At 38.6% G+C, this 24,841-nt stretch overlaps 1 protein-coding gene across 1 annotated transcript; it reads right to left on the bottom strand.

Annotated features, from left to right (window-relative positions):
• Positions 1-1,179: 1,179 nt before the first annotated feature.
• pik3ip1 (phosphoinositide-3-kinase interacting protein 1) lies at positions 1,180-24,464 on the bottom strand. Its single transcript, XM_061986354.1, has 6 exons — positions 24,211-24,464; positions 23,988-24,098; positions 15,996-16,112; positions 9,069-9,251; positions 8,894-8,972; positions 1,180-2,258 (listed from the first exon to the last, which is right to left on the bottom strand). Exons 1-6 carry the CDS (start codon positions 24,278-24,280, stop codon positions 2,042-2,044), a joined length of 777 nt encoding a protein of 258 aa, XP_061842338.1. The 5' UTR covers positions 24,281-24,464; the 3' UTR covers positions 1,180-2,041.
• Between the last annotated feature and the right edge of the window lie 377 nt (positions 24,465-24,841).

Below are 24,841 nucleotides of genomic sequence, written 5' to 3'. Positions count from 1 at the left end.
TGTTCAATATTAAAGTGCTTATCTTTAACAATAAATAGCCTAATAATAAACCAGTTTTTTGTTGCTTTTCATGTCTTCCAAGCCTATGATAATGTAAATTAACTCATTATGACAATAATTTGTTGACACAAAAGAAATGGCAATCACTTTTACCTACAAAGGACACACAGCTAAGTAGTTAGCTTCCTATTAGCAAATTTAATTTTACATTCATTTCCATATTGTGTAAAGGACCAAAAAAAAATGTCCTGCCCTTTTCTGACTTTGAGCCCCTGCCCCTCTATAATCATGTGCACGTCCCTGCAACTAGATCCAACCGAACTATATCTAGTCCAGACTAGTACTGACCAGTAAATTTGACCAACCTAAATCTAGTCTGGACTTGAGCCGACAAACCTTAAAGTAGCCCGAACTAGATCTGACTAACCTAAATCTAGTCCGAACTAGATCCGACCAACCTAAATCTAGTCCAGACTAGTACTGAGTATGTAGTCCGAACTTGATCCAACCAACCTAAAACTAGTCCCAACTAGATCCAACCAATCTATATATCTAGACGGGATTAGATCCGACCAACCTAACTGTAGTCTGAACTAGATCTGACCAACCTAAATCTAGTCCGAACTAGACCCGACCAACCTAAATGTAGTCCGAACCAGATCTGACCAATCTATGTCTGACCAACCTAAAAATAGTCTGCACTAAATCTGACCAATCCAAGGCTAGTCTGGACCAGATCTGAGCAATCAAAATCTAGTCCGGATTAGATCCGACTAATCCAAGTGTGTGCAGAGCATGATTGAGCGGTGAAACGTCTTCTAAGACAAACTGAGCGATCGATTGAATGTCCTGAGACACAACTCAACATTGAGGAAAGTGTCTAATTACTTTAGCAGTGTTGGTCATCGCTCGTGTTTTTGTTGACTGTAACAGTTGTCCATTTCTTCACTGATTATTTGTGTATCTTCAGTCAAGTCCAAACAAACAGAGAGGTAATTATTCTTCATCCTCGATAAATGTGCTCCTGCTAAACTTTGTCAAATATTGACTGGTTTGTTTATTGACGAGTACATGTAGTACTTAAATATGACCAACAGAGGGCGCCAAAGGGGCGCCATGTTACATCCACTGATTGTATCCTGTACTGATTTAGATGAATGGAATTAAAAAACATTTTCTTGTTTCCACATTTTTTTATTTCAGTCTCACTGAAAAACCACACAGTCTTACATGAACAAGCGCTGAATTCAAATGCAACTTGCTTCTCTTTTTTTCCGGGGGGGGTAAAAAAGCAAGTCAGCACACATCTAGGAGTTGAACAGCAGTATTTCAAAGACATCCAAAAGTAATCTGGAGTGATGCCAACTAAACATGTCAGCCGGATGCAAACACAAACCCGCTGCAGGTTCATGCATTTATGTTTCACGTGGAGCAGGACTAAGTCCGACGTCAGCAGCAGCATCCTTCATGCTCTGACAAAAGCAGGACTTCCTGTTCCGTTATCCTGAGGACTACCTCTCATGCTTCCTGAGAGAAACCCACTTCCTGTCGCTCCTTAACCTGTGGCACTAAAGGACCGCTCTGCCTGCCTCTTGTGTCGAAATAAAAAGTACATTCGTGCTTAGTAAGGCATTTCTGGATAGGGAAGTCTTGTTTTCTGCTCATCCTGCCTCAGAGGAGGATCTATTTTTACGCACCAAAACAAAGTACTCTTTATGTACAAATACATATATACACAAATATATACATGATCGTCCCTCGGCACAGCCAGCGGGTCGATCAAAACACATGGCAATTAATTCCACTTGGCTTCATCTCACTGTTATAAACACTGATCCATACGCATACTAAATAGGGCAGGCCATCAGCTGACTATGAAACTATAAACACCAAAAACGTCCTCATCTGTCACACAAACAACAAAAAATGACGTCTTTGGGTGGATCTGCTTCCCGCACAGGAGAAAGGCGAGGATCGTTTTGGTCCGCTGGAACGTGTCGTTCATCGAAAAGTCCTGATTGATGGAGGAGGACACGCCCGCTCACGCCCCGGGTGTGCCCGCCTGCTGGCCCATCAGCGGGTCCCCGCCCTCCGCTTCCTCCTGCATCGGGGTGATCTCGTGCTCGGCGGTGACCACGATGGCGTTCTCGTCCACCAGCTCGCACGTGGGGTTGGAGAAGGCGGAGAGCGGGAGGGTGATCCTCTGCATCTCCCGCTCGTACACTCGCTGCTCGTGCTGCTTCTTCAGGTCGCGGCCCCTGCGCGCACACACAATACATTCATTCATTGGTTCCGCGACGATGACTTTCCAGTAGGAATCATTAGTTATAAATCAAATATTTTCATAGCTAAAGCATAAAAAATCTGTAGTACATTTTTCAACATCACCAGAGCCTTTTAGACAGGAAATAACAACCCTAATAACAACCCTTTAGTCACCTTTACACTCTTTTAATCAATATAGTAATGATGCCTGAGGCTGAGCCAATCAGTGGCTCCGATACTGAACAGTGCGCTCTGATTGGTTTGGTCTCCCCGAGTGGCCAATTCTTCTTTAATATTGATCTTTTTATTACATTTGTCCATGTTCATGCTTGAAAATGCTTCATTTAGGCTAAGAATACATAAAATATGCTTTAAAAAAATGCTAAAATATGCATTAAGAGTGAAACTGCAAACTTTGAAGCACAATATAGTAAAAAAAAAAAGAAAAGAAAAGAAAATGCTTGTTTTTACTAAAAAGAAACATTTTCCTGAAATGTTAGACTAAGTGATTGAAGTAATGTATACTAAATCTGAGGTATAGTTCCTAAAATAATTAGATCAAACATGTGATGCTTCAAACAAGTAATTAATTCTGTTCTTCAGTCTTGTTCTCTTGATTATTTTGCTTATTTATGGGAAATATAGTTCAGGCCAAAAGTTTGGACACCTTCTCTTTCAATGCGTTTTCTTTATTATTTACATTGTAGATTGTCACTGGCCCTGCGATGAGGTGGCGACTTGTCCAGGGTGTACCCCGCCTTCCGCCCGAATGCAGCTGAGATAGGTTCCAGCACCCCCCCGCGACCCCAAAAAAGGGACATGCGGTAGAAAATGGATGGATGGATTGTCACTGAAGGCATCACAACTATGAATGAACACATGTGGAGTTATGTACTTAACAAAACAAGGTAAAATAACTGAAAACATGTTTTATATTCTAATATGTTCAAAATAGCCACCCTTTGCTCTGATTTCTGCTTTGCACACTTTTGGCATGCTCTTGATGAGCTTCAAGAGGTGAAGTGGTTTTCACTTCACAGGTGTCATAGTTTTGATGCCTTCAGTGACAATCTACAATGTAAAATAGTCATGAAAATAAGGAAAACGCATTGAATGAGAAGGTGTGTCCAAACTTTTGGCCTGTACTGTATATCTGAGGTTTGAGTACAAATAATCTAAGATACGCAAATTGCTCTAACAGAAAGTGTCTGCTGAGAAAAATATCTTATCATTAGAGGTGCTGGGGAAAAAATGGATTCACATCCGCTCAGCGATTCTTATTTATAACAATTTTGAATCGGTTCTAATTTTTCAAAAGACGTCTTTGAGGTGCAAATAATACATCAGAAGAGTCGCTTTGAACGCTACTTTTTCCCACACTTGAACCTTGCGCTTCACACAATGCTGGGCAAAATTATGGATTTTTCCGGGTTGGCGAGCGTCACATGCCGCCAATAACTTGAGCTTCAGCACACTCGACCAATTAAATTGTTCACATCGAATCAAAACGCACTCACACAATCAGTCAGCCATTTAGTGAATTAAGGGGCTTGCACTCATGGTGGAAAATAATGGACAAAATGCACAAGACGCAGCCCCATAGCCCAAGACACGGAGAGGAAATCCACCACCGCTAACAGGCCAGAAGAAGAAGACGACATCAGGAGGAGGAGAAGGATGAAGAGAGCATTCAGTGACTTCTCTGGTAATCGACTACATGTCGTGTTACAGGAACTGTCTTTTGTTACATTTGTTAATGAACAAAAGTGCTTGTGAAATACTTAATGTTTCAATTGCTTGTAGACTTGGCCATTTTTGTACAAATTAACATTTGGTGCAGTCTTGGGCTTCATTTGTTGCAGTGTGGCCTCTAACAATATATTTGTTTAACTTCACATAATGTCTTTGCCTTTGGAACCAACGTTGTAAACAAATATGTTTATAGCGGTTAGTCCAAAGTCAGTTACACATGACACCAGTAGAGGGAGCCATAAAGTCAATTGCTCCTTATTTGTGGTTTTGACTTTTGGCAGGAAGTACTGTTTGCCTCCGGGCAGAGCTTTGACACACACTAACAAAATCTGAGATTAATTTGGAAAAGCAAAACGTTCATTAGAAGAACAAAAACCAGAAACAGAAATGTGTTTTATAAGACGCATCTGATTAGTTGAGGGATTAAAAAATATATATATATATATATATATTCTGGGGGCCTTATTTCCAGAAAACTTCACTATTATTCTTGATGTGTATGTTCCAGAGAACCAGCGTCCTCTACAGTAGACTTTTTTTTTTTTTTGTCTATTCATTTTTGGAGCGCTCTTCTGTCTTTTCTGTCAAAGTGTTTTTAAGAATCTGCTGCAAAAATAGTGAGTCCCTCAAGTTGTTGGAACTGAACTCACGGGCCACCAGTTGAATAGCATGAATGACGAAAAAGAGAGGACCTAAAATGGAACCCTGAGGAACACCTGTAGTGTAAAGAAGTTGAACAAATGACTCCAGACTGCATCTGAAGTAAACAAGCGACAGTCACTGAGTTACATAAATCACGCTCCTGAGAAAAAAATGTGTAAGTGTCAAAAAGAAGAGGACTTAAAGCGGTGCCTTGAGGGACGCCTCGGTTTTGAAAATCAAAAGTTGGGACTCCAGTGTTCTATGTAGGGTTGTGCCGATACCACTATGTTGGTACCAGGACCAAAATGTATATCGATACTTGGATACTTTTCAAATTAAAGGGGACCACAAAAAATTTTCATTTTTGGCTTAATTTTAACAGAAAATCTTACGGCACATTAAACGTAGCTTTCTTGTTGCACACAAAGATGCCGTTTAGAAGATTGAAAATAAGATTAAAAGGCATTAAACACATTGGGCTTTTCTTATTGCACTAAATGACAATATACACGTGTATATATTGCATATAGCCTGACAAAATCTAGAATTAGAATATAAAATAAATCTTTATTGACATTGTATTAAATGTAGAGATGTCCGATAATGGCTTTTTTGCCGATATCCGATATTCCGATATTGTCCAACTCTTAACTACCGATCCCGATATCAACCGATACAGATATATACAGTCGTGGAATTAACACATTATTATGCCTAATTTTGTTGTGATGCCCCGCTGGATGCATTAAACAATGTAACAAGATTTTCCAAAATAAATCAACTCAAGTTATGGGGGGAAAAAATGCCAACATGGCACTGCCATATTTATTATTGAAGTCACAAAGTGCTTTTTTTTAAAACATGCCTCAAAACAGCAGCTTGGAATTTGGGACATGAGAGCATGAGGAGGTTGAGGTGGGCGGGGTTTTTGGGGGGTAGCGGGGGGGTGTATATTGTAGCGTACCGGAAGAGTTAGTGCTGCAAGGGGTTCTGGGTATTTGTTCTGTTGTGTTTATGTTGTGTTGCGGTGCGGTGCGGATGTTCTCCTGAAATGTGTCTGTCTTGTTTGGTGTGGGTTCACAGTGTGGCGCACATTTGTAACAGTGTTAAAGTTGTTTATACGGCCACCCTCAGTGTGACCTGTATGGCTGTTGACCAAGTATGACTTGCATTCCCTTGTGTTTGTTAAGAGCCGTAGATATTATGTGACTGGGCCGGCACGCAAAGGCAGTGCCTTTAAGTGTTGATGGCGATCTGTATTTCTCCCTACGTCCGTGTACACAGTGGCGTTTTAAAAAGTCAGAAATGTTACTTTTTGAAACCGATACCGATAACTTAGAAACCGATACCGATAATTTCCGATATTACATTTTAAAGCATTTATCCGCCGATAATATCGGACATCTTTAATTAAATGCTTCATGATTCATGCTTCATGTTTGCCACTATTTGTCTGTGCTTTAAGACAAATACAATCATTAGCTCAAATCAATACTATGGCTAAAAGTACACACGAGACATGTAGCAGGTAAAACACACATTGTTAAAGATATAACACAAATTCTAGCAATTTGTTACAAAATTATGTCATTTTACTTCATTAGTTCACGCTACGTGGGCGGTTTTGACTGCGCTAATAATTGGCAACAAGCCAACCAGCTGTGTGTGCGTTTACGTATCTGTAAGTGCACAGCAGGGATGCTGTTTGACTACATTACCTGTCACTCTTTCAACTACATGTGCAGGTTATTGAAATGTTTACCTAAGTTTGACGCAACACTGCATTGCCACCTTTTTTGAACCTTTATTTACCCAGGAAAGTCTCACTGAGATTAAGAATCTCATTTCAAGGCAGTCCTGCCACTGGGAGCAAGGTGGGTGAAGTGAACTTGCCCAAGACACAACGGACTTGACTAGGAATCAAACCTGGAACCCTCAAGTTGATGGCACGGCTGCTCTACCAACCGAGCCACGCCATAGAGCACCCATTTGCCTCTGCCTTTGGCGAGACGTACTGTTCAATGCGTTTTCTTTATTTTCATGACTATTGTAGATTGTCAGTGAAGGCATTAACACTATGACACCTGTGAAGTGAAAACCATTTCAGGTACCTCTTGAAGCTCATCGAGAGAATACCAAGAGTATGCAAAGCAGTGATCAGAGCCAAGGGTGGCTATTTTGAAGAAACTAGAATATAAAACATGTTATTTCACCTTTTTTATTCTAAAGTACATAACTCCACATGTGTTCATTCATAGTTTTGATGCCTTCAGTGACAATCTACAATGTAAATAGTCATGAAAATAAAGAAAACGCGTTGAATGAGAAGGCGTGTCCAAACTTTTGGCCTGCACTGTATGTTTTAAAGCAGCGCGGTTCTTCCGCGTCAAAAGCGTCACCTTTATCGGTAGTTTTGCAGCCCAAATTTCTCCGTATTGCGCTTCATGCACGCTCTTTATTCACTAGCAGAATTGCCGTTTTTTTCGCATTCTTCCTCTCTACACTGTTTCTGCTTATATGCGCTCTATGTGTGTGCTGACACACTCAACATGCACCTTGGCTCTGTATGTCATACGGATGAAAAAAAGTACCGGTATTTTTCAATGGCAGTATAGTACAGTTTTTAATTAATTATTTAAAAACTATAGTACCGTATTTTTCGGACTATAAGTCGCAGTTTTTTTTCATAGTTAGGCCGGGCTCAAGTTGAAAAACTTATCCGGGTGTTACCATTTAGTGGTCAATTGTACGGAATATGTAATGTACTGTGCAATCTACTAATATAAGTTTCAATCAATCAATCAAAAACAAGGTTTTCCAAAATAAGAGAACAACTTCAACTCCAGTTATGGAAAAAAAGTGCCAACATGGCACTGCTATATTTTTTTTATTGAAGTCACAAAGTGCATTATTTTTTTTAACATGCCTCAAAACAGCTTGGAATTTGGGACATGCTCTCCCTGAGATAATCCTGATACCCACTACAACTATTGGAAATACTATACTTTTGCTATACTGCATTAATATTTTATTTTTTTAAACATGCCTCAAAAGAACAGCTACAAAAACAATGAAGGCACACAGCTTCAGTCCAGAGTATACTTGAGCACACTTGCCAACCTTGAGACCTCCGAATTCGAGAGATGGGGGGTGGGAATTTGGTGGTAGCAGGGGGTGTATATTGTAGCGTCCCGGAAGAGTTAGTGCTGCAAGGGATTCTGGGTATTTGTTCTGTTGTGTTTATGTTGTGTTACGGTGCGGATGTTCTCTCAAAATGTGTTTGTCATTCTTGTTTGGTGTGGGTTCACAGTGTGGCGCATATTTGTAACAGTGTTAAAGTTGTTTATACGGCCACCCTCAGTGTGACCTGTATGGCTGTTGCAAAAAGCCGTAGACATTATGTGACTGGGCCGGCACGCAAAGGAAGTGCCTTTAAGGTTAATTGGCGCGCTGTACTTCTCCCTACGCCCGTGTACACAGCAGCGTTTTAAAAAGTCATAAATGTAATAAATATTATTATTTAAAGCATTTATTGGCCGATAATATCGACAGTCCGATATTATCGGACATCCCTAGTTGTATACCATACAACCCTAGTTCTATGTTTGCTAGCAGGGTTAAAATGTCAATGCAAGGATATGCCAATGTGTTTACACTGGTCCAAGTTCCTCTATACAACAGGAGCAATCAGAGATTCTAGGAATTAGCTGGAAAAATATTTGTCTCCCAAGTTTTGACCCGGTCTGGTGTCATTCCTGGGCCGGATTTGGCCCGCGGGCCGCCAGTTGAATAGCCCTGCTTTAGTGTGTTCCGCTGTTGTTTGCAAGGAGGCTGCATGAGAAGATTGCTCATGCATGACATTCTCTCAGTGTCCCATATGTCCATGTTGTCACCATAGACTCCTCCTACTAATTCACCAGTGGCTAAAAATAGAAAGAAATATGCTCCTGTAACGTTGCATCCAAAAGAGCAAAGTCCCATCTTGTGTCCTTTCTGTTCTCCACACACCGGCCTCTTTTCCAAGAATCTCAAATGAGAACGCTTTAAAAAGAAATACTTTCATTTCCTGCCACCTCCCCCCCCTTAGTGTTCCTTGTGGGATTTGTGTTGGAAGCATCGCGTGCAAATGCATCAACAGCGGAATGTGCAATAACAAGCTGCATTATTCATATGCAAATTACAGTGCAATATGTTACGCATTATTAATAATGCTCGTATTTTTTTAAACTCTGACCTTTTATAGAAGTATCCAAAGGTAATGCCCGCCCCGAGGACAATTATGATGGCCATCATGACGATGCCGAGGGCGTAGCCTGCAAACCACATATTCAGCAGAAGCAAGTTAAGAAATAAATATATACTGTATAATAAATAAGAATATGATCATCATGTTTATTTGCGGCGCATACCAAGCGGGCCCATATCTTTTTTCTTTTTGGGCCCCGTACGCACTCGCTGGCTGATTCCCAGCACCGGCTGCACGGCGGCGGCTTCATCTCCAGAAGAGGAGCGCGTGGTTGGTGGGACAGAAGTGTCAGCTGACGCAGTTGGAACGGGTGCTTCCATGTCGGCTGCCTGAGCGGAGGTCAGCTCTGCAAAACACAGCAGAGCATCAACATCGTTAGTCACTTATGATGATACATGCTGATTACCCTCCATCGTGGTTCTGTCCATTATCAGAGGCACACTTCGCTAATACATGCAGACTCTTATTCAAATTCATCATGTAACACTCACGGGAGAAAGGCTGACTTTTGTCCTTTCAGTAAATGTTTGCTGTATTTTTGGCCATTAATTTTTGTTGTGTAACTTCATTAAACATGCCTTTTTTTCATGTTGAATTTTAAATATACATAATATCAACATATGCATGTAGATAAACATGCATATACATATACATGTATATCATATACATGCATATGCATATACATATCTGCATATACATATATATATGCATATACATACATATCATATACATGCATATACATATATATATATATATATATATATATATATATATATATATATATATATATATATATATATATATATATATATATATATATATAGTATATATAAACACACAGTATATATATATACATACATACATATATATATATACATATATACATATATATACAGATATTATACATATATATATATACACACACATATACCTCTAAGTATATATGCATGTACACAACACAAGCTGGCACGTTGTGTAAATCGTAAATAAAAACGCAATACAATGATTTGCAAATCCTTTTCAACCTATATTCAATTGAATAGACTGCAAAGACACGATATTTAACTTTCGAACTGGAAAACATGTTTTTTTGCAAATATTAGCTAATTTGGAATTTGATGCCTGCAATATGTTTCTAAAAAGCTGGCACAAGTGGCAAAAAAGACTGAGAAAGTTAAGGAATCAAGCACGGGATGGGGAGAGTGTCACCACTTTGTGAACAAATGCGTGAGCAAATTGTCCAACAGTTTAAGAACAACATTTCTCAAAATTGCAAGGAATTTAAGGATTTCACCATCTGCAATCCGTAATATCATCAATAGGTTCAGAGAATCTGGAGAAATTACTTGCAGTTATTTCTCCAGATTCTCTGAAGCTATTGATGATATTACGGACCTTCGATCCCTCAGGCGGTACTGCATCAAAAAGTGACATCGGTGTGTAAAGGATATCACCACATGGGTTCAGGAACACTTCAGAAAAAACCACTGTAACTAACTACAGTTTCTCGCTTCATCTGTAAGTGCAAGTTAAAATTCTACTATGCAAAGCAAAAGCCATTTATCAACAACACCCAGAAACGCTGCCGGCTTCACTGGGCCTGAGCTCATCTAAGATGGACTGATGCAAAGTGGAAAAATGTTCTGATGAGACCACATTTCAAATGGTTTTTGAAAACTGTGGACGTTGTGTCCTCCGGAACAAAGAGGAAAAGAACCAGCCGGACTGTTATAGGCGCAAAATTCAAAAGCCAGCATATGTGATGGTATGAGGGTGTATTAGTGCCCAAGGTATGGGTAACTTACACATCTGTGAAGGCACCATTAATGCTGAAAGGTACATACAGGTTTTGGAGCAACATATGTTGCCATCCAAGCAACGTTATCATGGACACTCCTGCTTATTTCAGCAAGACAATGCCAAGCCACGTGTTACAACAGCATGGCTTCATAGTATAAGATTGCGGGTACTAGACTAGCCTGCCTGTAGTCCAGACCTGTCTCCCATTGAAAATGTGTGGCGCATTATGAAGCCTAAAATACCACAACGGAGACCCCGGACTGTTGAACAACTTAAGCTGTACTTCAAGCAAGAATGGGAAATAATTCCACCTGAAAAGCTTCAAAAATTGGTCTCCTCAGTTCCCAAACGTTTACGGAGTGTTGTTAAAAGGAAAGGCCATGTAACACAGTGGTAAAAATTCCCCTGTGACAACTTTTTTTGCAATGTGTTGCTGGCATTAAATTGTAAGTTAATGATTATTTGCAAAAAAAAAATTCAGTTTCTCAGTTCGAACATTAAATATCTTGTCTTTGCAGTCTATTCAACTGACTATAAGTTGAAAATAATTTGCAAATCATTGTATATTCTGTGTTTATTTACAAAACTACACAGCGTGCCAACTTCACTGGTTTTGGGTTTTGTACACACACACATATATATATATATATATATATATATATATATATATATATATATATATATATATATATATATATATATATATATACATACATATATATATACATATATATATATATATATATACATATATATATATATATATATACATATATACATATATATATATATATATATATATATATATATATATATATATATATATATATATATATATATATATATATATATATACATATATACACATATATATATACATATATATATACAGGTAAAAGCCAGTAAATTAGAATATTTTGAAAAACTTGATTTATTTCAGTAATTGCATTCAAAAGGTGTAACTTGTACATTATATTTATTCATTGCACACAGACTGATGCATTCAAATGTTTATTTCATTTAATTTTGATGATTTGAAGTGGCAACAAATGAAAATCCAAAATTCCGTGTGTCACAAAATTAGAATATTACTTAAGGCTACTACAAAAAAGGGATTTTTAGAAATGTTGGCCAACTGAAAAGTATGAAAATGAAAAATATGAGCATGTACAATACTCAATACTTGGTTGGAGCTCCTTTTGCCTCAATTACTGCGTTAATGCGGCGTGGCATGGAGTCGATGAGTTTCTGGCACTGCTCAGGTGTTATGAGAGCCCAGGTTGCTCTGATAGTGGCCTTCAACTCTTCTGCGTTTTTGGGTCTGGCATTCTGCATCTTCCTTTTCACAATACCCCACAGATTTTCTATGGGGCGATGGTCAGGGGAGTTGGCGGGCCAATTTAGAACAGAAATACCATGGTCCGTAAACCAGGCACGGGTAGATTTTGCGCTGTGTGCAGGCGCCAAGTCCTGTTGGAACTTGAAATCTCCATCTCCATAGAGCAGGTCAGCAGCAGGAAGCATGAAGTGCTCTAAAACTTGCTGGTAGACGGCTGCGTTGACCCTGGATCTCAGGAAACAGAGTGGACCGACACCAGCAGATGACATGGCACCCCAAACCATCACTGATGGTGGAAACTTTACACTAGACTTCAGGCAACGTGGATCCTGTGCCTCTTCTGTCTTCCTCCAGACTCTGGGACCTCGATTTCCAAAGGAAATGCAAAATTTGCATGGTTGGGTGATGGTTTGGGGTGCCATGTCATCTGCTGGTGTCGGTCCACTCTGTTTCCTGAGATCCAGGGTCAACGCAGCCGTCTACCAGCAAGTTTTAGAGCACTTCATGCTTCCTGCTGCTGACCTGCTCTATGGAGATGGAGATTTCAAGTTCCAACAGGACTTGGCGCCTGCACACAGCGCAAAATCTACCCGCGCCTGGTTTACGGACCATGGTATTTCTGTTCTAAATTGGCCCGCCAACTCCCCTGACCTTAGCCCCATAGAAAATCTGTGGGGTATTGTGAAAAGGAAGATGCAGAATGCCAGACCCAAAAACGCAGAAGAGTTGAAGGCCACTATCAGAGCAACCTGGGCTCTCATAACACCTGAGCAGTGCCAGAAACTCATCGACTCCATGCCACGCCGCATTAACGCAGTAATTGAGGCAAAAGGAGCTCCAACCAAGTATTGAGTATTGGACATGCTCATATTTTTCATTTTCATACTTTTCAGTTGGCCAACATTTCTAAAAATCCCTTTTTTGTATTAGCCTTACACAATATTCTAATTTTGTGACACACGGAATTTTGGATTTTCATTTGTTGCCACTTCAAATCATCAAAATTAAATGAAATAAACATTTGAATGCATCAGTCTGTGTGCAATGAATAAATATAATGTACAAGTTACACCTTTTGAATGCAATTACTGAAATAAATCAAGTTTTTCAAAATATTCTAATTTACTGGCTTTTACCTGTATATACACATATATATATATATATATATATATATATATATATATATATATATATACATACATATATATATATATACACACACACATACATATATACACACATACATACATACATACATACATACACATATATATATATATATATACACACACACATTATACATATTTATATATATATATATATATATATATATATATATACATACATTATACATATATATATATATATATATATACACATTATACAAATATATACACATTATATATGTTAAAAGACAAGATATTGCATAATTTAGTTTAAACCACCGCAAAAAAGTACTAAATAAATCTCTCCCAACTTTGGCACATTTTAACCCTTTAAAAGCCTTTTAGTCAAATTATGTCACAGTTTAAATAAAATACATTTGCATGACAAAAGCGCTTTGAGTACCTTGAAGGTAGAAAAGCGCTATACAAGTATAACCCATTTATCATTTATCATTAGTTATTTGACTAATTCAAACCTGTGAGATTATATGATCAAAAGGGTGAAAATAAAACAATTTAATAAAAAAAAAAAACATTACATGTTTGATATTTTGTTTAGGACTGATGTTTACTGAGAAATTTGAGCAAAAAAGTAAAAAAAAAAAAAAAGATGAATCTTGTGTCCCCTTTAAAACAGCTAAGGACTTTCATATCCTGTTTGGCTTTGAAGATATTTTGAAATGTCCCCAGAGGGTTAATTAAGCGCTTACTGTGGAACCTCTATAATCAAACACCCTCAAGGTGGAATTCAACTAAATTCTAACAAGAAAACAGCCTCGAAATGTGTACAAAATCATTTAATGGAGATATGGGAGCATTAAGTATCAGTGAGTGTCTAAATGATTAATTATTTGTCAACTATAAGGGAGTTCCTACTTAGAAGTGTTATTGATACAGGGACGCACCTCCCTGTAGACATAACACGACACGTGTGGAAGGACCCGATCTGTGGGGGGGCCGTTTTTCATTAAGCAGCACATTAAAAATGTCAAGAATGAGAGGGCGCTTCGTATTTAATTTTACAGGAAAAACTTATTTATTGCCCCTTCCTGCTCCATCACTGACAAGGATATGATGGCAAATTAATCACCAAATGGATGAATGGAGTCCTGATCCCGATCGTGTTATCGGATCAGGGCCGATATTTGCATTTTTTAATTGATCGGCTGATGAACTGCTGAGCCCAGCCGAAATTTACCGCAGCGGTGTCCCAGTGTTTACATGGCTCACATGAAAACTAATCCTTCTAAAAGGGACGGACACTCAGGGACAGGGAGACACAATTACACTTCCATACCCTTTGTTACACACATGTGCCAGTTTCATGAATTCCAAGGGGGTGCGTGTCTTGCCAAAATGCCGGTTCAAATTTGAGAACAAGTTTCAATGAAGTCACAGTGTGATGCCGCTCCTAATATACTTATCCTTACCACCTTGGTGGACAAGTTTATTCCAAGTAGCATTATCACTGGAGGACTAGAGGAAAAGGAATGGCTAAGCATCTACACAACAACCACTAAAGCTTCAATGTAGAGTAGGAGTGATCAATCCCAATGTCGATACATTCGATATCTAGTGTAGTATTAGTATATAAACGATACTAAAGTGATGAGATTATTATTACAAAATATTTTGGGGTTGTTTTGGTTGTTGTTTACGAACTCATAATGGGAGCCAATAGTAGTTTTTGCTTTTGCAGCAGCCACTTTATTTATGAAACAAAAACTGTATGTAGCATTTAATACCACAAATGTAATCCATCATCTGATTTACAACAATACTAAAAAATTCAAAATGTAATAAGCTTTATAAAAATATGTTGTTGTGCTTTCTTTAATCACTTCTGTAATCCATAATCATTTTAGAACAAAACAAGCATAAAATTACATTCAAGTAGGATTTTATATGAAAAAAAAGCTTGGCATGAATGAAAAACTGTAAAAAAAAATGTTTTGTGGTGTGGGGGTAGGGGGCCTCAAAATAAAATTCTGCTCAGGCGCCAATTAAGCCTGCTCTTGCTTTAATAACATATTCGTGGTATAATGCATGGATATGAATAATGCACTTTGTTCCACTTTAGACTGAGCAGCATGTCGTACATAAAGTGCGGTTTCTGATTACTGTTGTTGATCCAATAACACCAGCGCTGACGCAGGAGAGCAGCAAGGAGAGTCGTCAGCCTGCTCCTGATGACTTCCTTATGATTATAAATATTTCAGATACTCTGGAGGTCGTTAAAAAAAAAAGTCTCTTGTGTTTTTCATAAGCAGCAGCCTTCACATCTGCTCTCTCCCCCCCCCCACCCATTTCCTCTGCAAGCACAAAGTTGGCTGTGTACAAACCTGACTAGAAGACGACAACGTCATTAAACGGAGCAGCCAGTAAGTTTCCGTCTCTGAGGCGAGACAAACGGCGTCCTCCAATGAGGGGAGCCGAGAGGCGTGACCGTGGAAAAGTTGCGGTGCAAGTGAACTTGAGCGACACGTGACTGTGTGACTGTTATTGTTGGTTTGAGACGGGGAAAAACTGGCAGTGATTTAACCAACTGACCTACTATTGGCATAGAAAACTTCTTGCACGTGGAGTAATGCAGTCCTTTAACTTTTTTTTAACGAGACCGACAACTTTGTTTTAGGTTGCAAGCTGCATAAAAATCTCATGATTTTCCCCAGGCGCACTTGACCTACTTTTCGGGCTAACAAACTATCCACACATTCCGACAAGTTTTGTGACATTTACTGCAAATATTGTTCATAATTCTGAAGGAAGGGAGGCTCAAGGTCACCTGGGCATGCCTGGAGGGAGCAAAACTGCTTCTGGATGGTTCCATCCGGGCCTGTGATGTAGCACCAAGGCCTCTCGGAAGAGTCCGGGTTTCGGCAGTAATTGTGATCTCCCACACCTAAAAGGAGGAGGGGAAAAAAGCAAGTGTGTTAAAAAGTAGTACACTTTGTCTCACTGCCAGTGCTGCTGCGTCCTAAAATGGCATACACATTCTATGCCCCAGGTGTCAAACTCAAGATCTGGGCCTGTAATAATTTTTTTAAATTTTGACAAAAAAATAGCATGTAATTTTTTGTATATTTTTTTGTATCAATCCGTCGTGGTGAAGAAGGAGTTGAGCCGGAAAGCAAAGCTCTCAATTTTCCGGTCGATCTACGTCCCTATTCTAACCTATGGTCATGAGCTTTGGGTTACGACCGAAAGGACCAGATGAGTTTCCTACGTAGGGTGGCGGGGTTCTCCCTTAGAGATAGGGTGAGAAGCTCTGTCATTCAGGAGGAGATTGGAGTAAAGTCGCTGCTCCTCCACATTGTAAAGAGCCAGATGAGGTGGTTCGTGCATCTGGTCAGGATGCCCCCTGGACGCCTTCCTAGGGAGGTGTTTTGGTCACGTCCGGCCGGTAGTAGGCCATCGGGGAAGACCCAGGACACGTTAGGGATATTATGTTTCCGAGCGGGGAGGAGCTGGACGAATTCATTGAGGAGAGGGAAGTCTGGGCTTCTTTGCTTAGGCTGCTGCCCCCGCGACCCGACCTCGGATAAGCGGAAGAAGTTGGATGGACGGGTATATTTTTTACATTTCTAAAGAATTAAAAAAATATTATCTGATCATGAAACTTGAACTTAATTTTTTTAAATATATATTTATAATTTCTATATATTTACAAAAAAAAATCTGATCAGGCATATTGTTTTTTAATATATATTTTTAATTTCTTTTTTTTTTTTTATATTATCAGATCATGCATAAAAAAATTGTATATATATTTTTCATTTCTATATTTTTTAAAACTATTATCTGATCATGCATAATTTTTTTCAAATATATATTTTTAATTTCTACATTTTTTAAAACTCTTATCTGATCATGCAACAAACATTATATTAACATGCATTCCACCAACACAAACAGCTGCTTGTCACCATGACTTACGATTTTCAAAAAAACCAATCAATCACTTTGTACGTACAAAAAAATTAGGGCTTTCAAAAGAACCGCATTAACTCATGTGATTAATCACAAAAATGATTACATTAATCATGTACAGTATATTTGCAGATTAATCACACCATTTATTTTGACTGTACATGCTCCTTTACCTTAACCGCAAATGGTTACCTAAAAGGCAGCGCTCAACTTTGGATAAAACTGTTACCAAGTTTTGAGAAAACAAATAATGTGCATTCAAGTAAAACAATTTTTTTTAATTCCTGTATGACATTCTGAGAATAAAATTGTGTTTTTGTCCAAATATAAGGCTCTTTTTAAAAGTTTATTTAAATTGTGCAAGCGAGTGATTAATCATGATTAATACAATTTTTAAAAAATGGATTATTATGATTAAAAAATTACTCATTTGACAGCACTAAAAATATATATAATAACAATAATGCATCATTTAGGGCTGGTAATGAAAACATGCTTCCATTAGGGCTGCAACAACTAATCGATTAAATTGATTAAAATCGATTATAAAAATAGTTGGCGATCAATTTAGTCATCGATTCGTTGGATCTATGCTATGCGCATGCGCAGAGGCTACTTTTTTCTTTCTTTTATAAACCTTTATTTATAAACTGCAACATTTACAAACAGCTGAGAAACAATAATCAAAATAAGTAAGGTGCCAGTATGGTGCCAGTATGCTGGGTTTTTTTCCCAATAAAATACTGGAAAGGATAGAAATGTAGTTTGTCTCTTTTATCCGATTATTAATCGATTAATCGAAGTAATAATAGACAGATTAATCGATTATCAAATTAGTTGTTAGTTGCAGCCCTCGTTTCCATTGAGGGCCTCATCGCAGTTCAGAGGGGCCGCTTGTAACAGTGACTGTAAATAAATATAAGTGCTGTCAAATGATTTATTTCTTTAATCAGATTACTGGTACTCACAATTTTTTAATGTGAATTAATCATGATTAATCACAGGTTATCTGCTTAATTTAAATTCACTTAAAAAAGACTCCCAATATATCTGGACAAAAATGCAATTTTATTGTCACAATGTTATTCAGGATATTTATCTGGAAAATGTTTTAAGCTCCTTGAATGCACTACATTTATCTGCTCAAAACCTGGTAACAATTGTTTCAAAAGTCCGGTTAGGGTGTATTTTGGAGTGAAATTTGCCAGAAAAGACACCAATCAGAGTCTCTTTACTCACCTTTGCAATAACGTACGCATTGACCTGATCACTGACCGTATGACAAGCCATACCACCTTTCAAGTAACCATCCACACTTAAGATAAAGGAGCATGTACAGTCAAAATAAATTGTATGTACTGCTCCACAGCTCTGGAATGCTCTTCCAGACAACCTGAGAGCACCATAGTATGTGGAAATATTTTTAAAAAACCACTGAAGACACATCTTTTCAAGAAAAGTTACAAATCGGGCTAAGTTTGCATCGTATCCTCAGTGTATGTTTTGTGTGCTTTTAACTTGCCATTGTAGTACTTTGAGATTTTTTTTTTTTTTTTTTTAAGTGCTTTATAATGATAAATGGGTTACACTTGTATGGCGCTTTTCTACCTTCAAGGTACTCAAAGCGCTTTGACAGTATTACCACATTCACCCATTCACACACACATTCACACACTGATGGCGGGAGCTGCCATGCAAGGCGCTAACCAGCAGCCATCAGGAGCAAGGGGTGAAGTGTCTTGCCCAAGGACACAACGGACGTGACGAGGATGGTAGAAGGTGGGGATTGAACCCCAGTAACCAGCAACACTCCGATTGCTGGCACGGCCACTCTACCAACTTCGCCACGAAAATGAATTATTATTATTATTATTATTGCATGATTAATTTGTGTTGATACATAATTAACGCGATAATTGTTTGTGATTAATCACATGATTTAATTTATTTTTGACAGCCCTAATACATATTGATATATGATATTACTACACATTTGCCTATGCATTTTAATATTATATATTTTTTTGCAAACTTGTTTGAAATTATAAGTCAGAATGACAAGCAGCCATCTAAGTATGTATCTGTATTTTAACAAAACAAATTATGAATATATATTAATACAATGTTTGTGGCATGATCAAATAATACTAGGGTTTAAAAAAACATGCAATTTTTTGTGTTAAATCGAAAAAACGATGGAAGCCCCATGAGCCGAGGATTTCGTTGTGGCTTGCGCAGCCTTTTGAGACACTTGTGATTAAGGGCTATATAAATAAACTTTGATTGATTGACTTTGAGTTTGCCACCTGTGGCATAAGCAATTGTGTACATAAACAATAATATTAATATGTATTTACTGTTCCAAGAGGCCCTATGCAGGCAGCTGTTACTGCTATGTGGCCCTCAATGAAAACAAGTTTGACAGTCTTTCTTAGAGCAGAGCATTGTGATTACAGGAAGTGAACAAATCTTCTACTAATTGCTGGATGTGATATAATGAAGGGCTAGGAATAAATAAGCTTTGTTTACCTCCTACTCCCTCACGGACATGTTGAACTGTGAACTGGAAATCATTTGGGTTTTGATGTAACTTTGTTAGCATGTTCCAAATTGTATGATTGCATGTTCGAAATAAACTCAAACTCAAACTCAAACTACTACTCTTGCTCTATGTCGTTGTTTAGAGCCACTTTATCACGCCTAAGTGTATTTATATTTTCCATAATTACTGACATTTGTTGTCAATCTGATTAGCAACAAAATGTTGAGGGCCAAAAAAAATGGCTAGCCTTGTTTAGAAGGTCACATTTCCAGAAAGCTAAGGACCAGGGGACCGGACTATCCCTATGAGAGCACTCCAGTGTTTTTAAGAATCTGCTGCAAAAAATGTGAGTCCTTCACAAGTTTTTTGAAGGCCACCGAGTGAATAGCCCAAATGATTAAAAATAAAGGACCTAAAATGGAACCCTACTTGTAAAGAAGTTGAACAAATGACTACTGACTGCGTCTGTAATAAACAAACTACAGCAACACCATAGTTAAATGTGTACCTGCAGAAAAAGGAGAGGATTTAAAGGAATGCCTTTAGGAACGCCTCTGTTATGTAAATCACACGTTTTGACCTCAGTGTTCCATTTGCTAGCAAGGTGTAAATGTCAATGCAAGGATCTGCCAATGTGTTTACACTGGTCCAAGTTCCTCTATACCAGTGTTTTTCAATATTTTTTGAGCCAAGACGCAGAGGCAGACCACCAGCAGAAATCATTAAAAAATGAAACTCAGTAGACAATAAAAAGTCGCAATTGTTGGATATGAATTCAAACCATAACCAAGCATGCATCACTATAGCTCTTGTCTCAAAGTAGGTGTACTGTCACGACCTGTCACATCACGCCGTGACTTATTTTGAGTTTTTTGCTGTTTTCCTGTGTGTAGTGTTTTAGTTCTTGTCTTGCGCTCTTATTTTGGTGGCTTTTCCTGTCGTGTTGGTATTTTCCTGTTGCAGTTTCATGTCTTCCTTTGAGCGCTATTCCCCGCACCTGCTTTGTTTTAGCAATCATGAGATACTTAAGTTGTTGCTATCTTTTTTTGTGTGGACATTGTTGATAGTCATGTCATGTACGGATGTACTTTGTGGACGCCGTCTCTGCTCCACACGCTGTAAGTCTTTGCTGTCGTCCAGCATTTTGTTTTTGTTTACTTTGTCGCCAGTTCAGTTTTAGTTTCGTTCTGCATAGCCATCCCTAAGCTTTAATGCCTTTTCCTAGGGGCACTCACCTTTTGTTTATTTTTGGTTTAAGCATTAGATATCTTTTTACCTGCACACTGCCTCCCGCTGTCGTCTGCATATTGTGATCACGACAGCTGAGATAGGCTCCAGCGCCCCCCGCGACCCCAAAGGGAATAAGCGGTAGAAAATGGATGGATGGATGGACAAACCATGTTCCCGACATCTGCAAAGCATATAGCTACCTGCTGGCACCTACTGATATGGAAGAGTATTACACGGTTACTCTGCCGAGCTCTTGACAGTACAGACACTCAATAACAACACATAATTAGCGGATTATAATTACTGGTTTGCAAAAAATATTTTTAACTCAATTACCGTATTTTTCGGACTATAAGTCGCAGTTTTTTTCATAGTTTGGCCGGGGGTGCGGCTTATGTGTGAAATTATTAACACATTACCGTAAAATATCAATGAATATTATTTAGCTCATTCACATAAGAGACTAGACCAGTGGTTCTTAACCTGGGTTCAATCGAACCCTAGGGGTTCGGTGAGTCGGGCTCAGGGGTTCGGCGGAGGTGTAAATAAAAACTTTTCCCTATCGGCGTATTACGGGTACGGCAACAGCAGAAGTCACACTGATTTGCAGGTGTGTAATTTGTTGTGAGTTTATGCACTGTGTTGGTTTTGTTCTTTGAACAAGGTGATGTTCATGCACGGTTCATTTTGTGCACCAGTAAAAAAACATGGTAACACTTTAGTATGGGAAACATATTTACCATTAATTACTTGCTTATTAACATGCAAATTAGTAACATATTGGCTCTTAACTAGTCATTATTAAGTACTTATTAATGCCTTATTCGGCATGGCCTTATTATAACCCTAACCCTCTAACCCTGACCCTAACCCTCTAACCCTAACCCTAACCAAATAACTCTAAGTCTTTGTTACTTAGACTATGTTACCCTAGTGTCCAAATAACTCTAAATTAAGTCTTTGTTACTTAGAATATGTTGCCCATACTAAAGTGTTACCAAAAACATATAACTTTGTCTTGAATTTGAAAAAATATATATATATATTTTTCACTAAAGAAGGGTTCGGTGAATGCGCATATAAAACTGGTGGGGTTCGGTACCTCCAACAAGGTTAAGAACCACTGGACTAGACGTATAAGATTTCATGGGATTTAGTGATTAGGAGTGACAGATTGTTTGGTAAACGTATAGCATGTTCTATATGTTATAGTTATTTGAATGACTCTTACCATAATATGTTACGTTAACATACCAGGCACGTTCTCAGTTGGTTATTTATGCGTCATATAACGTACACTTATTCAGCCTGTTGTTCACTATTCTTTATTTATTTTAAATTGCCTTTCAAAGGTCGATTCTTGGTGTTGGTTTTTATCAAATAAATTTCCCCAAAAAATGCAACTTATACTCTAGTGCGACTTATATATGTTTTTTTTCCTTCTTTATTATGCGTTTTCGGCAGGTACGACTTATACTCCGGAGCGACTTGTACTCCGAAAAATATGGTAGGTGAAAAGACATCTCCCACGGCACACCAGACAATATCTCAGCACAGTGGTTGAAAAACACTGCAATAAGGAACATTACTAGTAAAGACGCTGACTACTACTGACGGCATCTGAAGTAAACAAGCTACAGCAACACCTTAGTTACATAAATCACATTCTTGGAAAAATGTGTAACTGCCAAAAAGGAGAGGACTTAAAGGAATGCCTTGAGGAACGCCTCTGTTATGTAAATCACACGTTTTGACCTCAGTGTTCCATTTGCTAGCAAGGTTAAAATGTCAATGCAAGGATCTGCCAATGTGTTTACTGTGGTCCAAGTTCCTCTATACCAGTGGTTTTCAACCTTTTTTGAGCCAAAGCACATTTTTTGCGTTGAAAAAATGCGGAGGCACACCACCAGCAGAAATCATTAAAAAACGAAACTCAGTTGACAGTAAAACGTTGTTGTCGCAATTGTTGCATACGACTTTAAACCATACCGCCCGAATGCAGCTGAGATAGGCTCCAGCGACCCCGAAAGGGACAAGCAGTAGAAAATGGATGGATGGACTTAAAACCATAACCAACCATGCATCACTATAGCTCTTGTCTCAAAGTAGGTGTACTGTCACGACCCGTCACATCACGCCATGACTTATTTTGAGTTTTTTGCTGTTTTCCTGTGTGTAGTGTTTCAGTTCTTGTCTTGCGCTCCTATTTTGGTGGCCTTTTTCTCTTTTTTTGGTATTTTCCTGTAGCAGTTTCATGTCTTCCTTTGAGCGATATTTCCCGCATCTACTTTGTTTTAGCAATCAAGAAGACTTCAGTTGTTTTTATCCTTCTTTGTGTGGACATTGTTGATTGTCACGTCATGTTCGGATGTACTTTGTGGACGCCGTCTTTGCTCCACAGTAAGTCTTTGCTGTTGTCCAGCATTCTGTTTTTGTTTACTTTGTAGCCAGTTTCGTTCTGCATAGCCTTCCCTAAGTTTCACTGCCTTTTCTTAGGGGCACTCACCTTTTGTTTATTTTTGGTTTAAACATTAGACGCCTTTTTACCTGCACGCTGCCTCCCGCTGTTTCCGACATCTACAAAGCAACTAGCGACCTGCTGCCACCTACTGATATGGAAGAGTATTACACGGTTACTCTGCCGAGCTCTTGACAGCACAGACACTCAACAACAACACATCATTTGCGGATTATAATTACTGGTTTGTAAAAAATATTTTTAACACAAATAGGTGAAATTAGATAATCTCCCACGGCACACCAGATTGTATCTCAGTGGTTGAAAAACACTGCTCTATACAACAGGAGCACTCAAGTGTTTTTAGGAGTTTTGTTGCAAAAATGTTTGTCTCCCTAGTTCTGAGCTGAACTCAGGGGCCGGTATGGTGTCATTCCCGAGTTGAATGAGACAACAAAGACAAGAAGAACAGCTGCTTTGCAACATAGGCCATGAACACATAAACACAAACACTGATGACATTAGTATCAATAGACGTATTAATCATTACTTTTGTGCTAAGAAAACTGGATTTAACAACTTTTAATTGGCTACCATGACCTTCAAAAGGTGTTTACCTGTCTGTGGATCATATTGAGTGGAAGTGTCGGTCCACATTAAACAAGTCAAGCCTGAAGAGGAGCTGGATTGGTGCCCCCTGTAGTCCACTCCATTGGACCTAATGCAGTCTGGAGGAAACAACAACATATCAACTCAGACTAAACATGAAAATGCGTTCAAATGACAAGTTTTTTTTTCTTCATTCGATGACACAAGTCAAAAAAATACAAGTTTATTTACCTTCTCGTCCAACACTACAGTCCACCATGAAGGCTGCACCGAGTAGAAGCAGGTACAGAGAGGGAAACATTCTGCCCAGATGACGAGGCTGTATTGTGAAGTCGCGGTGGCAAGTAAGAAAAAGGAGAAAGAGCCTGTGTTGAAGGGCATCAAACACACTGCTCCCCTCGGTTGTGAGTCCCAGACCTTGTTTTTGCCAAGAGAGGAGCTCCTCTTTCCTTGTAAACAGCCTCCACAGTGGGAGGAGCAGCTGTGCAGAGTGCAGGCAGCAGCAGGACACACCTCCTGGGTCCTAAACCTCACTTCACTAAAGTACATATGTGCGATACAGCAAACTGTGGTATCGATCATCGGATATCAAGTACATACCGTTATAGTATGGCTATAAGCAATACTGATACCAATACATTGGAGTTGAAATTTTCATCAGACACACAAATACATACACATACATACATACATACATACATACACATACATATATTGATTGATTGAAACATTTATTAGTAGATTGCACAGTACAGTACATATTCCGTACAATTGACCACTAAACGGTAACACCCGAATAAGTTTTTCAACTTGTTTAAGTCGGGGTCCACGTAAATCAATTCATGGTACAAATATATATATA

This window comes from Nerophis lumbriciformis, linkage group LG12 (assembly GCF_033978685.3).
Source record: "Nerophis lumbriciformis linkage group LG12, RoL_Nlum_v2.1, whole genome shotgun sequence".
Classification (NCBI taxonomy): domain Eukaryota; kingdom Metazoa; phylum Chordata; class Actinopteri; order Syngnathiformes; family Syngnathidae; genus Nerophis; species Nerophis lumbriciformis.
This window is presented reverse-complemented; position numbering and strand designations above follow the sequence as displayed.